At 37.4% G+C, this 12,884-nt stretch overlaps 1 protein-coding gene across 1 annotated transcript in view; it reads left to right on the forward strand.

Annotated features, from left to right (window-relative positions):
- Nucleotides 1–12,884, forward strand: part of CORIN (corin, serine peptidase) — a gene marked incomplete at both ends in the record, with an annotated part of 155,267 nt that overhangs the window by 103,571 nt on the left and 38,812 nt on the right. The window contains 4 exons of the mRNA XM_082315508.1: nucleotides 1,326–1,433; nucleotides 3,011–3,121; nucleotides 4,042–4,158; nucleotides 7,723–7,821. Coding sequence (XP_082171634.1) covers nucleotides 1,326–1,433; nucleotides 3,011–3,121; nucleotides 4,042–4,158; nucleotides 7,723–7,821 — 435 coding nt within the window. The remainder of the gene's footprint in view (nucleotides 1–1,325; nucleotides 1,434–3,010; nucleotides 3,122–4,041; nucleotides 4,159–7,722; nucleotides 7,822–12,884) is intronic.

The raw sequence follows: 12,884 nt of genomic DNA on the forward strand, positions 1-12,884 counted from the left end.
ATCCTGTTTGGACTCTCTGAGATGATGTGAAACTTGTAGAAAGCATAAATACTTCCGTGGGGGCAAGGGGAAGAAGTGATTCATTTTCAAGTTGAGGTTGGTAAAGCCTTGAGAAACTTAACGTTAGAGCACTCACCTAGGGAGGTGAAACACTTGGCTGACATTGGTCTGGAGGGACAGAAACCCCAGTGCACCTTCTGGAAGAGTGCTGCACCTTTCAGTGTGTAATATACCTAGAAGGACACCCTTCTTTCAAAGTGGGACCATGGCAATCATGAACACAGGAGTCACACGCCAAGAGGCGAGAAGCAAGTGGTAGCATGATTCTGTTGTTTAGTGATTGAGCATCTCAGCTGAGGGAGAGATTTGTGTTCCAGTCCCTGCTCTTGGAGCTCTTTCTGTGTGTTGTCCAGGAAGGAGCTCATTTAAAATGCCCACATACCGCAGTAAGAAAGGGCACAAAGAACTTCCTTGGTTCTAGTGGCATAGCTTCAACGGGAAGGAGGGATTGTCCACCCAGCTGTTCTATATCCTGGCATTCTCCCTGGAAAAGCCAGATGTGAAGGAAAAGCCTAGAGGAAGGCTTCCCAACTGTGTGTTTGTAATCAAAAGTTATTACTAATGGGACCAGACACCACCAGCCCTATTTTCTCTTCTCCCCCCTTTCTTAACTAACGTGGATTGCATGTTTTCATCAAACCTGGTATTATTCAAGCATTTTGGATATTCTGAGAGAATATTCATCAGGGCTTTACTGAAGGCCTCAGCCGTGGAAAGGAAGGCTAAACCCACTTAGGGCTGACAGTGGTATGAATTCATGGATGAGACGGCATCAGGCCAAATTCTGAGCTCAAAACTGCATAAAGCATAAAGCTTATTTGAAACCATTGTAAGATCAAAGGCAGGCTCAAAAGCAGGGTCTGGGGATCTTGATTTTCCTGTTAAAAGCTTCAGCTCCGCCTAATAGCCACATCAGTTGCTCAGACTGTCCTAGTAATCTAGCTGATGAAACCCACAACCTTTCTCGAGAACTTTATGTGTACAAATTAATTAAACATTTTGGTCCATATGTGTAACCAGAGCACTTTCTCCTCATGGTATTGATCAAAAAAGCAATTGGTAGGAACAGAACAAAAATGTCTAAAAATTGCTTTTGATTTTTCTTGTTCTTCTGTATGAGATTCTAATAAACTGGTACACATTGAATATTAATGCAGACCTGTAAATTGTAGGTTATCTTTAGCTAAACTTGTTTTAGTCAATACATTCCAGTTTGTATGAATGTTCCAATGTCATGTTAACATTTTAAAAATTTCGTTTTGTAGACTGCAGTGATGATGTATTTCGTTGCAACACGGGAAAATGCCTAAATTATACCTTTGTTTGTGATGGATACGATGACTGTGGAGACCTTAGCGATGAACAAAACTGTGGTAAATGAAAGTTTTATGGTTTTCTGAAGTTTTTAAGATAGCAGTCTTGCCTAAGCCAGCAATCTTTTTCCTTAAACTACTAAAAGAATAATATACCCTGCTGTTATTCTTTTGGGGCAAATTAAAAGCAGCTCACAAATTCTATATGCAATTGAAAAGATTTAAAGGAGAGTTCTGGGTTAATCCAAATTTTGAAGGTAGTGGTATTTTGAAAAATATTCTAATTTGCAATTTCTTTTAAACTAATTCAAGATGTTATGGTTGCTTTCTTGCTAACTTGGCTGAATTTAACTGAGATTAGAGCAAACCATAGGAGACTACACAGTGGTGATGCCAACTGTTTTATAGCTGAAATGTTTTTACGTAAGCTTCATAGTGAACTTGTATGTTTTGATAATCAAATTCTGTTTCTTTCAAATTCTGTTTTCAATCAACTTTGTATGTTCTGCCTCCTTATATTTGTCTTTCTACCTACACTTAACTTTCATAGGAAAAAAATTAAGTTTTGTGATAAAAAAGAATAATCTTCACATGTAAATACTGGAAAACTTTGAAAGCCTTATTTTTTTAACTTTTGCTCCTGGTACTACACTTGAGAAAAATTAAGTGCTCTAAAATAATTCTTTAAAAATTAAAATATTATTTCTCACTTTTTTTCTTTTGCTTTTCTAAGGAAAAACATAGAGAATTTCAAAACTAAAAATCAAGGCACAATTTTTTCTGAGGTTTGTTTTATCTTTCTTCTCCAAATTAAACATACTCTAAGATCTTCCACTACTTTTTGTCAGTTTTTGGTGTTTTTTTTATAAACCATCTTTGAGTAAAGGCTTTTCTAAACATTAATCTGACTCCTAACATTCCTATCTTGAGATAGTTTTTTCCACATAAAATTTAAGATCTAACTTTTTGTACAGGCTATAAATGAGTTTCATAGCAGATTTGGCAGACTGGACTGTGTCTACACTCCGTGTTTATTTTGGTGTAAAGTCAGCCTGCTCAATAGAATACTTTTCTTTATTTGTGGAAGCATTCGGGTAGAAAGAGTAAGATGAAGATTGGAGTAGTTTCTTTGTAGATAATTCTTATGGAAAATTCTGAGTGTATGCGAAAAGTGTAGTTTCTGATTAAGTTCCAAATATGGCAGTTGAGAAACATTTTTTTTTACTTCTTAGTAAATTTAATGTAAATAAACATGGAGAATTATTTTCTCTGATGGCAACTGAAAATGTTGGCTAACTGAAAATCATTCCATGAGATAGGAAGCCAGAAGATCTTTTAGTCTGCTTAACAAATCTTAGAAACTTGTTTATTTGTAGACGGAAACAACTGTGCACCTGAGAGAAGGAATGAGTGCATCACTATCTGTATAGGCAATAGAATTCAGAACATATGTAACTACCACCTGCAAAAAAATCTGCAGGTACAGAAAATCTCTTATTGTAATTTACTAATGCAAAATGGCTCATTAGTAAGAATGATTAGCTTATATGCATAGAAGAATTGATCAATAATATAAATTATACAAATGGTAACTTATCATCCTTTTTTTTTTGTCCTCAAATTTGCATTTTATTTAGATTGTAATCCAGTGACACATCATCAGTGTGGAGATGGGAGATGTATAACAGCTGATTGGGTATGTGATGGTGACCATGACTGTATAGACAAATCAGATGAAATCAATTGCTGTAAGTTCCCTTAATCTCTAAATTAAATTCTTTAAAAACAAAAAACAAAATGTAAGATAAGTAGTATACTTATTTATTACTTGTAAGGAAAAACTATAAGCTTATTTGATTTCAGAAGTTCGCACTTGACAAATGTCCCTTCTGGTAGACAGCTGCGGCAAATTGAACATTTGTTGCCATTGTTGAGAAGTGCCAGCATTGCCTTCTGTTTCAGCTTCTTGTTAGTTACAGAATTAGCTTTTTGTTAACTGTAATGTTCCCATTAAAGAGTAATGAATGAATGTATATATATAACCTCTTAAACTATAGGCATTCTGAGTTTGTGACAGCTTTCTGATGTGTCTGTGTGTGACTTATCACACCTTGTCAGAGTTTGGACTTCTGTCTACTCCAGTGATGATGGTGTATATCTGCAAAACAACTATACTAGAATATTGCTGAGGTTGCAAAATCAAGTCTTGGGGAACTAGCACATGTTTTAATGTGATTAAGGTTATGCTTGTGCTGCTTTCATTCTTGCTGCCATTCAGTGCTTGACCTTGCAACCACTATCGTACAAGTTTCCCTGAAATCTAAGAACCTAATCTGAATAAAAGAATGTAAGTAAGGGGGCAAAGAAAAGGTGCCAATTTTTATATGAGTAAAAATTACGGTGGTTTTTTTTCTTGGAAAAGCTAAACCTTCATCTCAGTCTGTTGCTAATACCTGACATATATAGTTCCAGTCCCTGTAGTTAAAGATCAGAACAGCTGTAGGCTATTGAAAACACAGCCTACATATAATGAAAAATGTCTAGTGACCTTCAGTGCTAAGCAGTGTTATCAGCTCCTCCTAAAATAGTTTCAAGATGATGTTCAAAAATAATTAAGACCTTCATTAACCTAAGTTGATCAGAATATCGTCTTTTTTTTTCTCTCTAGCATGTCATAGTCAGGGTCTGGTGGAGTGCAGAAATGGGCAGTGCATTCCTAGTGCATTCCAGTGTGATGGAGATAATGACTGTAAAGATGGAAGTGATGAAGAAAACTGCAGTGAAAGTAAGGATATCCCTCATTTTACTCTTCTTACTGAACTTAACATTGACTGCTTTGTTCTGAAGTGCCTTTAGTTAAAGCTGTCTGACAAATTTACTTTCTTTGCCTTTCAAATAACACTTGCTAAGGCTGGTTGGTTTCTGCTTTCACACAGGAAGTTGTAAGCAGAGTTTTATTAGTTCTTAAAAATATAAGAAGTTAAAGAAATGGAGGTGATATTTAGCATAGTATTTGGTTATCTGACATGATCAGCTGTTACTCGAAATAAATTAATACATATTCACATTGTCTGCAGCAATTAGAAGCTACTATCACAGGAACTGGTGTTGTTTGAGGAGGAATTTTCTCATGAAAATCCTTTTTTCATCAGAACTTGGAAGTCAGAGAAAGGATGTTTTCATAGGCAAACTAATGATTTTGTGTGACTAAGGGAAAATACATGAGAATGTAAATTTTCACAGCTACATAATAGCTGTCTCATGATGGATTGTATGAGAGAAGAGGAAACCAGGCAGTTTCTTGAGCCCAGGAACATGGTTTCCCAAACACTTGTGTCCTGTGGTACATTTTGATACTTAGAATGAGATGATGTCATGTTGTGATGGTTTCAGCATTTGAAGGTATTTTTCACATGTAATTCTGTTGTTTCTGGTAAGGTATAGGTTCAGATTGCAGCCTTTCATTCAATATAAGAATTATTAATGTCTTTCTCTTATGAATCTTATTTTTAAGAAATTAAAGGAATTCACTTTATTTAGAAAACTCTAGTGCTGTCAGATGTAATGGTAATAGGACAACCTATTCAAAAGTTATTAGACTAAACCAGACCTGTTATCATAAGATAAATACACAGTGTAATTACAGAAGCCTCCTTTCTTTAGAAGAATTCCATTCATAAGCATGTCTACTCAGTCCCTTCTCTTCATATTAAGTTCTCGGGATCTTCCTACTCCAATTTAAACATCTCTATTCCAAAAAATAACTGAGAAGTTGAAGCATAGACATTACTGTTATTCTTTTTCGCAATTAATGTTGACGTTGCAAAAAGGCCTTGCATGAAATTTCTTCCAGTTCTGACTGTGGCAATCTAAAATCTGAGGACCAGATTTTGTCCTTATCTCTGACTGTGCAATCTCACAAAATGCTCAGTTTTTATTCTTCATCTTTCCTGGTGTCCAACCTCAGTCTTATTCTATGAATTCCGTGATCCTCCATTTGTCTTGCTAATAATGAAACTATCATTTTTAATATAAAAGAGATGAAGCAGGAGAATGGGATAAACTGAAAAGTACAAAACTATTTAGAGCATTCTATAAGCAACCATTTCAACTTTTAAAATTCACCCCACTTAAGCCTCTTAAATTTGTTTATCACTAGTAAAAGAGAATTTCACTGGAAACGTTGATGCATGATCTGGGCTAGAAGTCAGTGATGTGTTTTGTTTTCACTGCTTTTTGCCTGTGTGCATGTTGAAGAAATGGTTGAAAATCTTTTTTTGGTAAGATGAACAGATACAGATTCAAGGCTACTAAATGCAGAGGAGTAGGATGGGGTGATAATTATGTAGTCAATGATCTCACTATACGCTAAAAGACTTTTCTGCTTAGCATTAAACTGCAAAGCTTTTAAATACGAAAGTTTTCCTTGTTCTTATTATAAATCATTCTTTGATGTGCAAAAAATTCTGTCTAATATTTTGCAATATCGTGTAAAGCAAAATTCTTCCTTTATGCAACCATATCTTGTCCATCCTGAATTTGCATGAGAATATGTAGGCAGAATTTGGACTTCATTTGGATTATTCCTCTTTAGTTCCTTGCAAAGTCCATGTAAAAGCAAGGTAGAATTCTTGTTTGTAGCCTTCTTTTGTATTTCTTATTTATGTTGTTGATTTCTGCAACTACAGAAAATGTAATAGGACATACACTTCATACAAAGACTTCTCTGCTCTACAAATCAAACAATTTGGATCTGCCTAGCAGAGGCAGTGAAGTTAGGGCTGAAGTGATCTGGAATATTGGTATTGTTACAAACACAGTAAATACGTGAAATCAGCATAGAAATTTGAGGTCAAGATGTAGTGACTTGCCACTTGCCTATATAAGGATACAGGGACCTTGTGTAATAGTACGAATATATACATATAGGGACTACAAATGAACATTACTTCATCTATACCCGAATTAGAAAAATGGTATCCTTCACTACGTTCCTTAAGAAAATTTATGATACGGCATCTATTAACATTACTGCTGTCATTCATTTTGTGACAATAGAAATCTAATATAGATGTACTTGCAGCTGGTTCTGTGATCCCTTTCAAAGACAGGGTAGAGTCTGTTTATAGAAATTCAGCATTGACTGTGCTAGGATCAAAAGAATCTACACAATTATTTTTAAAGAGTTGAGAAACTCTTCCACTGTGGGATAAGGAGGAGTTGGAGCAAACTTTAAAAATGAATTTTAATGTAAAGATTTGTGATAGCTTTAGAAGTTAAAAGGTTTTCCCTGCCTTTCAAGTTCCATTTTGCAATAAGATCCACCTGTAAAATAAGACAGCCAGTTGCTACAGCAAAAGAAAGTAGCTTCATTGGTTCAATATATAACATGTATGAAGGGAAGTAGAGTAGATATGACTACATCATCAGTTCTTTGGGACAAGGTTGTTGTCAAGGTCACTGAAACAAGATGTTTCTTCAGCATCTTCTGTATGCCCAATATAAGGATGCCATGACTGAATGATTAATATTCGTGGACAGTAGTGCAATAGAAACACTAACCAATAATTGCAATAAACCATTTTAAACAGGATGAAATGATAAAATCCAAACTGTTCAGTGTCTGTGTACAGAATAGTAAATTAAATGACTGATGTTGCAAAAGTCATATGGAAGAGAGAATTTAGTGGTTTGGAAAGGAGCTATCACCACTATGAGACAGAAACAAGTTCAGGGATTTGTCAGAGAAACTAACTACCCAGGTAATGTGCTCCAGAAACTTTTTGATGAAGTGCTGGTTTTAGTTATTCTGAATTCCGTCTTTAGGACCATGGCCTTTTTGGGTGTCTTGTTGTTGTTGTTTGTTTTTTAACCAGCCAAAGAAGGACACTAAAGCTTCAACTCTGACGACCTTTCTTCAGAATGGTTTTTATTGTCCACCAAAACAATCATAAAATGAGAAATAGATCAACTGAATGGCACTGAAGAATAATTCCCAGAGGGAATGCTCTTTCAGCTAGGACCTATTGTTCCCTTTGAAATCTGATTTACATGACTTTTCATACTCTGCCAGAGGATCATGGTCCAGATCCAGACCTCTCATTCAGAAACTGGGATATAAATCCTTATATTAAACATAGGGGTAAAGAAAAGTGACATCTGGACAGTGCCACACACTTTTCTTCCTTACAACACTTCCTGACTGCACTTGAAATGCTGTAGGGTACTTACTCAACTATGTAAAGGAAATACTTAATTGTAATGTAAACTGTATTTTCTCATCACTACACTCCAGTCATTTTCATTAGTCTGGTAAATAATTAGAATAGTAAATTTCTATTTTCCTCAGGTCAAACCCTCTGTCAGGAGGGAGACCAGAGATGTACTTCCTGTCCTGATCCCTGTGGAACTTCTCTCTGTGAGATGAGAAACAGCCAGACAAACTGCAGTAAGTAGGTCACATGCTTCATACTGTCACTCTCTTAGGGTGTTTTAGAGTATAATGAGGATCCAGGGTAGGACACAGTAAGTAATACTTTAATTTATGCTCTAATGCACATGTGTAATGATTAAGTATTGAAAGGGGCAAAGCTGAAACAAAAGTTTCGTCATAACTCTTGATTATTGATGTACTAAGAGATACTCATAACATTGGACATTGAGATATTTTTCCTGTTGTGAGTTTTTGATGTGTTCTTAATGGGTGTTTACAGTTGCACTTTTTCTTAACATTTAATGACATTCATTGTTTACATAAAGTAAACAACATAGTGTAAGTGTAAAGCAGAAGCTACTGGTTTATTTTCAAAATATAAGAAAACATGGTACTGTGTTTAGTCTGGAGAACTTTTAGCCCTTTTATGAAGGAATAATTTTGATATTCAAACTGGCAAAGCTAGTTATTCTTCTGGCTAATACGTATTGTAGAGGATCAAGGTCTTCAACACTGCGTATCTTCATTTCTGTGTCCTGTACTGTAGCACTCCACGCAAGCCTCCTGCACCTACTGTACACTTGCTTCTGAGTAGCTCTCTCTCACTTGTTCAATGCAGCACTGTGAACAGATACTCAAAAGAAGTATATTTGGCTACGTTTTGAAACTGGGGCAGAACTGTACTCAGAATTATTGAGAATTAAATAAAACTTGGTGATGTGTTAATTAGAGTCACATCAATTCAGGTCACCTTGGACATGGGCAGGCTTGCCTTCACTTACATATGAATGGGTAGACATATCCTATAATTGCTCTGTGCTGACCAGTTATCTCTGCAAGGTGTGGTTTGGTACTATATGGTAGCTTGTTTCAATAATGTTACTCCATTTAGGTTGGAATGGATATGGGAGGGTCAGCCCAAAGGTCAGTCCAAACTCCACAGTCGCTCTACAGTTGTGTCTGTCACCCACAAGTGAAACAGGCACTATTCATGCTGGGGCCTTTAGATGCTACTAAAGTAAACATACAAGATACTTGGGCATGAATGCTTTACGTGTGCTCCTATCAATGTTTCTCCTAACTTTTTGAGAAGGGACAACGATAGGTACCATGGTTAGCATTACGAGGAAGTTAGTTCACACTTTTGGTCAACTAGCCCAAACTCCTCATCAAAGCAGTGCCAAATAAGTCATGTGGCCCGTGACCTTGTGCAGCTGAGTTCTGAGTATCTCCAAGGACAGAGATTCCACAGTCTTTCTGGGAGACTTGTTCCGGTGTCAGGCCACTGTCATGGTAAAAACCTTTTTTTCATATATGTAACTGGAATTCTCTGTGTTACAACTTATGTCTTTTGCCTCTCACGCTATCCCTGCACACTTCTAAGAGTCTGCCTCTGTCTGCTTTACACCTTCCCATTAGGTAATTGTTAACAGCAGTAAGATCTCCCCTTAGCCTTCCTTTCTGATGGCTGAACAAACCCTCTTTTCCCAACTTTTGCCTGCAGATCATGTGATCCAGTCCCCTAACTCGCTTGGTGGCCCTCTGCTGACCTCCTTCCAGTATGTTGATGTCTTTTGATGAATTAGGGAGCCAAAAAACAGGGCACAATACTCCAGATATGCACCAATGCTGAATAAAACGGAATGACAGCCAGTCATCTTGTCAGAGACAGCAATCAGATTAATCAGGCATGATTTTCCCATGATAAATCCATGCTGGCTGTTCCCAGTCACCTTTTTTTCTTCATGTGTGGACATCTCTTCCAGAAGGAACTGGTCCATAATCTCCCTGGGTACTGAGGATAGACTGACTGGACTGTAGTCCTCTGGATCCTCCTTCTTGCCCTTCCTAAAGATGGATGTGATGTTTACCTTTTTCCAGTCATCAGGTGCCAGGGTTGCCATGACCTTTTGAAGATGATATAAAGCAGCCTTCCAGTGACATTGCTCAGTGGAAACTGGGGCAGAGAAGACATTGAGTACCTTGGTCTTTTCGATGTCCCTGGTCACTACTTCCCCTGCCCCAGTGAGCAGCAAACCCACATTTTTCTTACATTTCCTTTTGCTGCTGATGTACTTCCAAGAGCCTTCCTTCTTGCCCTTTACATTGCTCAGTAGTTTCAACTCTAGCTGAGCTTTGGCTTTCCTAACTCTGTTCTTGTATGCTTGGGAAATGTCTCTTGTCCACTTAAGTGCTCTATCCCCTCTCCCATCTTCTGTATGTTTCTTTTTTGTGTGTGAGCTGAGTCAGGAGATCCATGTTCAGCCAAGGTGGCCTTATGCCACACTTGCTTGACTTGCTTTGCATTGGAATGGACTCTTCCTGTGGTCTGAGGAGGCTCTCCATTAAGACCAACTCGCTGTCCTTCAAGCAGATATCAGCATCATTAAAACCCTCACAAGTACCAGGGCCTGCAATCATGAGGCATCTTCCAGCTCTCTGAAGAAGGGTTCATCTACCTCCTCTTTTTGCTGAGGTGGTCTGTAGCAGATTCCTACTATGTACATCACCTGTGTAGGTCTGTCCTCTAATCCATATCCATAACCAAACTATTGAGGTGAGAAGGAGCCTTCTAAGGTGATTGGAGTAGTAGGTGTTGGGTTTTTTTACTTGCCTGTTGTGAACCAAACCATCATTCTCCCTCAAGATAAATATTTAGAAAGGGTTATGAAATGGGAAGGAAGGTATCCATATAACACAAAACTAATAACAATTCACTTCATTTTTAAAAATCTTTAATAAAACTTAAATTTTTAAAATAATTTAAATTTTTTTTGGTTGAAATCTCAGATATCTTCATTGAATTATCTTGGTCATTTTCTCCTCTGTGTCTTGCAATTCATGGTCAGATATTATCTCCCATGAGAGCTTGTCCCCTTCCTGGTGGAAAGGAAGCAATATATCTTGGGATACGTGCACTAATCAAGGAGAAATCACAACATGAGATATCACAACAGATCAAATTACTTTGGTTGTTAACTACATCTGCAGTTCCTGCTGAAAACCCTTGGAACTGTAGGTACCTGGCATCTCCAAAGAAAACAGTTCTTCAAGTAATCTTTTCTTTTCTTTGGTGAGATTTGAAGGTCATATTTTCCTGATGTTTTAAGGTCAGAATACACGAATATTCATTGAGATATAATTACTGACTTGAATAACTCCACTCTAGTTAGTCACAAGTTTAAATCTGTATGATAAGATTGATTCTCTGTGGGGTGAAGGCTCATGGGAGTGAAGGATGTTTAGTCCCAGATCTCTCTGCCTGCAGGAGAAGCAGAAGCTTTAGCAGCCTGTGCCTCTCAGAACATGTGTTGCTTCTCAGTTTCTCCATGTGAAGATTCAGCTTTTATATTTGAGCATTACTGACTTTGCCACAGAACTGCGGTTTACCCAGGAACAGGGGCTTCCATATTTCTATCTGCTGTTTCAAAGCTTCTTTACTCATAATGCTTCCAAAACCTAACAGGCATTACACTAAACCCTGTTTTATATGTAGCAACTCTACATTTACTCAGGTCAAAAAAAGACAGTATTTTGTAATTTTATTTATTTTTAAATATAACTTAAACTGCTTATATTGTGACAGGATCAACATTGGACTCACAGCTGGTGGCTGTGTAGTCACCAGTCGTGCATAAGACAGGTCCTCTATTTGGCTGGCAAACAAGGTGTCAGCAGCAGACTTACCCAACAAGTAGGAAAAGATGTAAATTCCAACTGTAGCCTCTGGTTCTTGTATACTTAGGGAGTAGTTCTCTCTTAAGCAAATTACCTTTCGTAAACAGCAACTACAGTCCTGTTAAAGACAGGACTTTCAATCGGTGTGACTGCAATTCAGTCTTTCTCACAATGAGAGAGAGCTGAAAGTGTATTTTCTTTCTTGGACTCATCATGTTCCTTGTGAATAAATCAGTATGAGACTTACTGTGGTCCAAAGCAGTTCGTCCTGTGATCCAAAAATCTTTTCCTGATCAATGCAGGTTTTTGTATCCCATTGTATGTATGGACAGCAATTTTGGAAAATGTTCGAGTGGCTAGAACTATGTTACAAGAGAGTGAAAAACATTTTCTGATGTGATATTTGAGTTCTAAAACAATGTTCCTATTCCATGTCAAGACCTTTCTAGTGAAGATGTTTCCTCATCATATTATGGGCAACAGCCCGTAATGCTCAACAGGAGTTGAGTTACACATAATCTGAATTAGGCTTCTCGATCATTTCTCTTTCTCCCTTTCTGGTCCAGTGAATATTTAATTGTTTATACACAATGAAACAGCAAGAGAATTTGGGAGAGATTTGTCTTGCATAACATCCAGAAGTACTATTGTCTTTTTTCATGTTATTTTCACTGTTCATGTTTTGGCCAGTTATTTCATCTTTGGTAAGAGATGAGAATTCCTGTGGAAAATTTCAGTTTTGACAAAGCAGTATTTTCTGTCCCAAGTAACTCTTTTGTTGGAAAATTCCAAAGCATAGCCACGTTTTGAAATATTGAATATGATGGATGTTCTCCATGTGTGATAAAGTCTGGTCAGTTTAGGCTCTGCATTATAATGCAGTTACGGCATATTTAGGATAACAGAACAAATACCTGAAGGGAGAGCGTCGAAAAGACAGAGCCAGGCTATTTCGGTGCTCAGTGACAGGACCAGAGGCAATGGGCACAAAGTGAAACACAGGAGGTTCCCTCTGAACGTAAGGAAGCACTCTTTTTACTGTGAGGGCAACTGAACACAGCTTGCCCGGAGAGGTTGTGGAGACTCCATCCTTGGAGGCAGTCAAAAGTTGTCTGGGCATGGTTCTGCACAGCCCGCTCTAGGTGGCCCTGCTTGAGCAGGGGGGCTGGACCAGATGGCCTCCAGACATCCCTTCCAGCCTCAGCCATTCTATGATTCTGTGAAATAGCCCATTCACTTCTGTTACTATGTTTGGAACTAATTCCTATATAGTAGGTAGAGCGAGTTAATAATAAATACATGAAGATATTAAACCCAGGCATAATCTTTTTTTTTTTTTTTTTTTTATTTAGGATAAAAGATGTGATGAATTTTATTCCTTGTTCCCCACTCATTAGGTT

Source organism: Platalea leucorodia, assembly GCF_965183815.1.
Source record: "Platalea leucorodia genome assembly, chromosome: 6".
Classification (NCBI taxonomy): Eukaryota; Metazoa; Chordata; class Aves; order Pelecaniformes; family Threskiornithidae; genus Platalea; species Platalea leucorodia.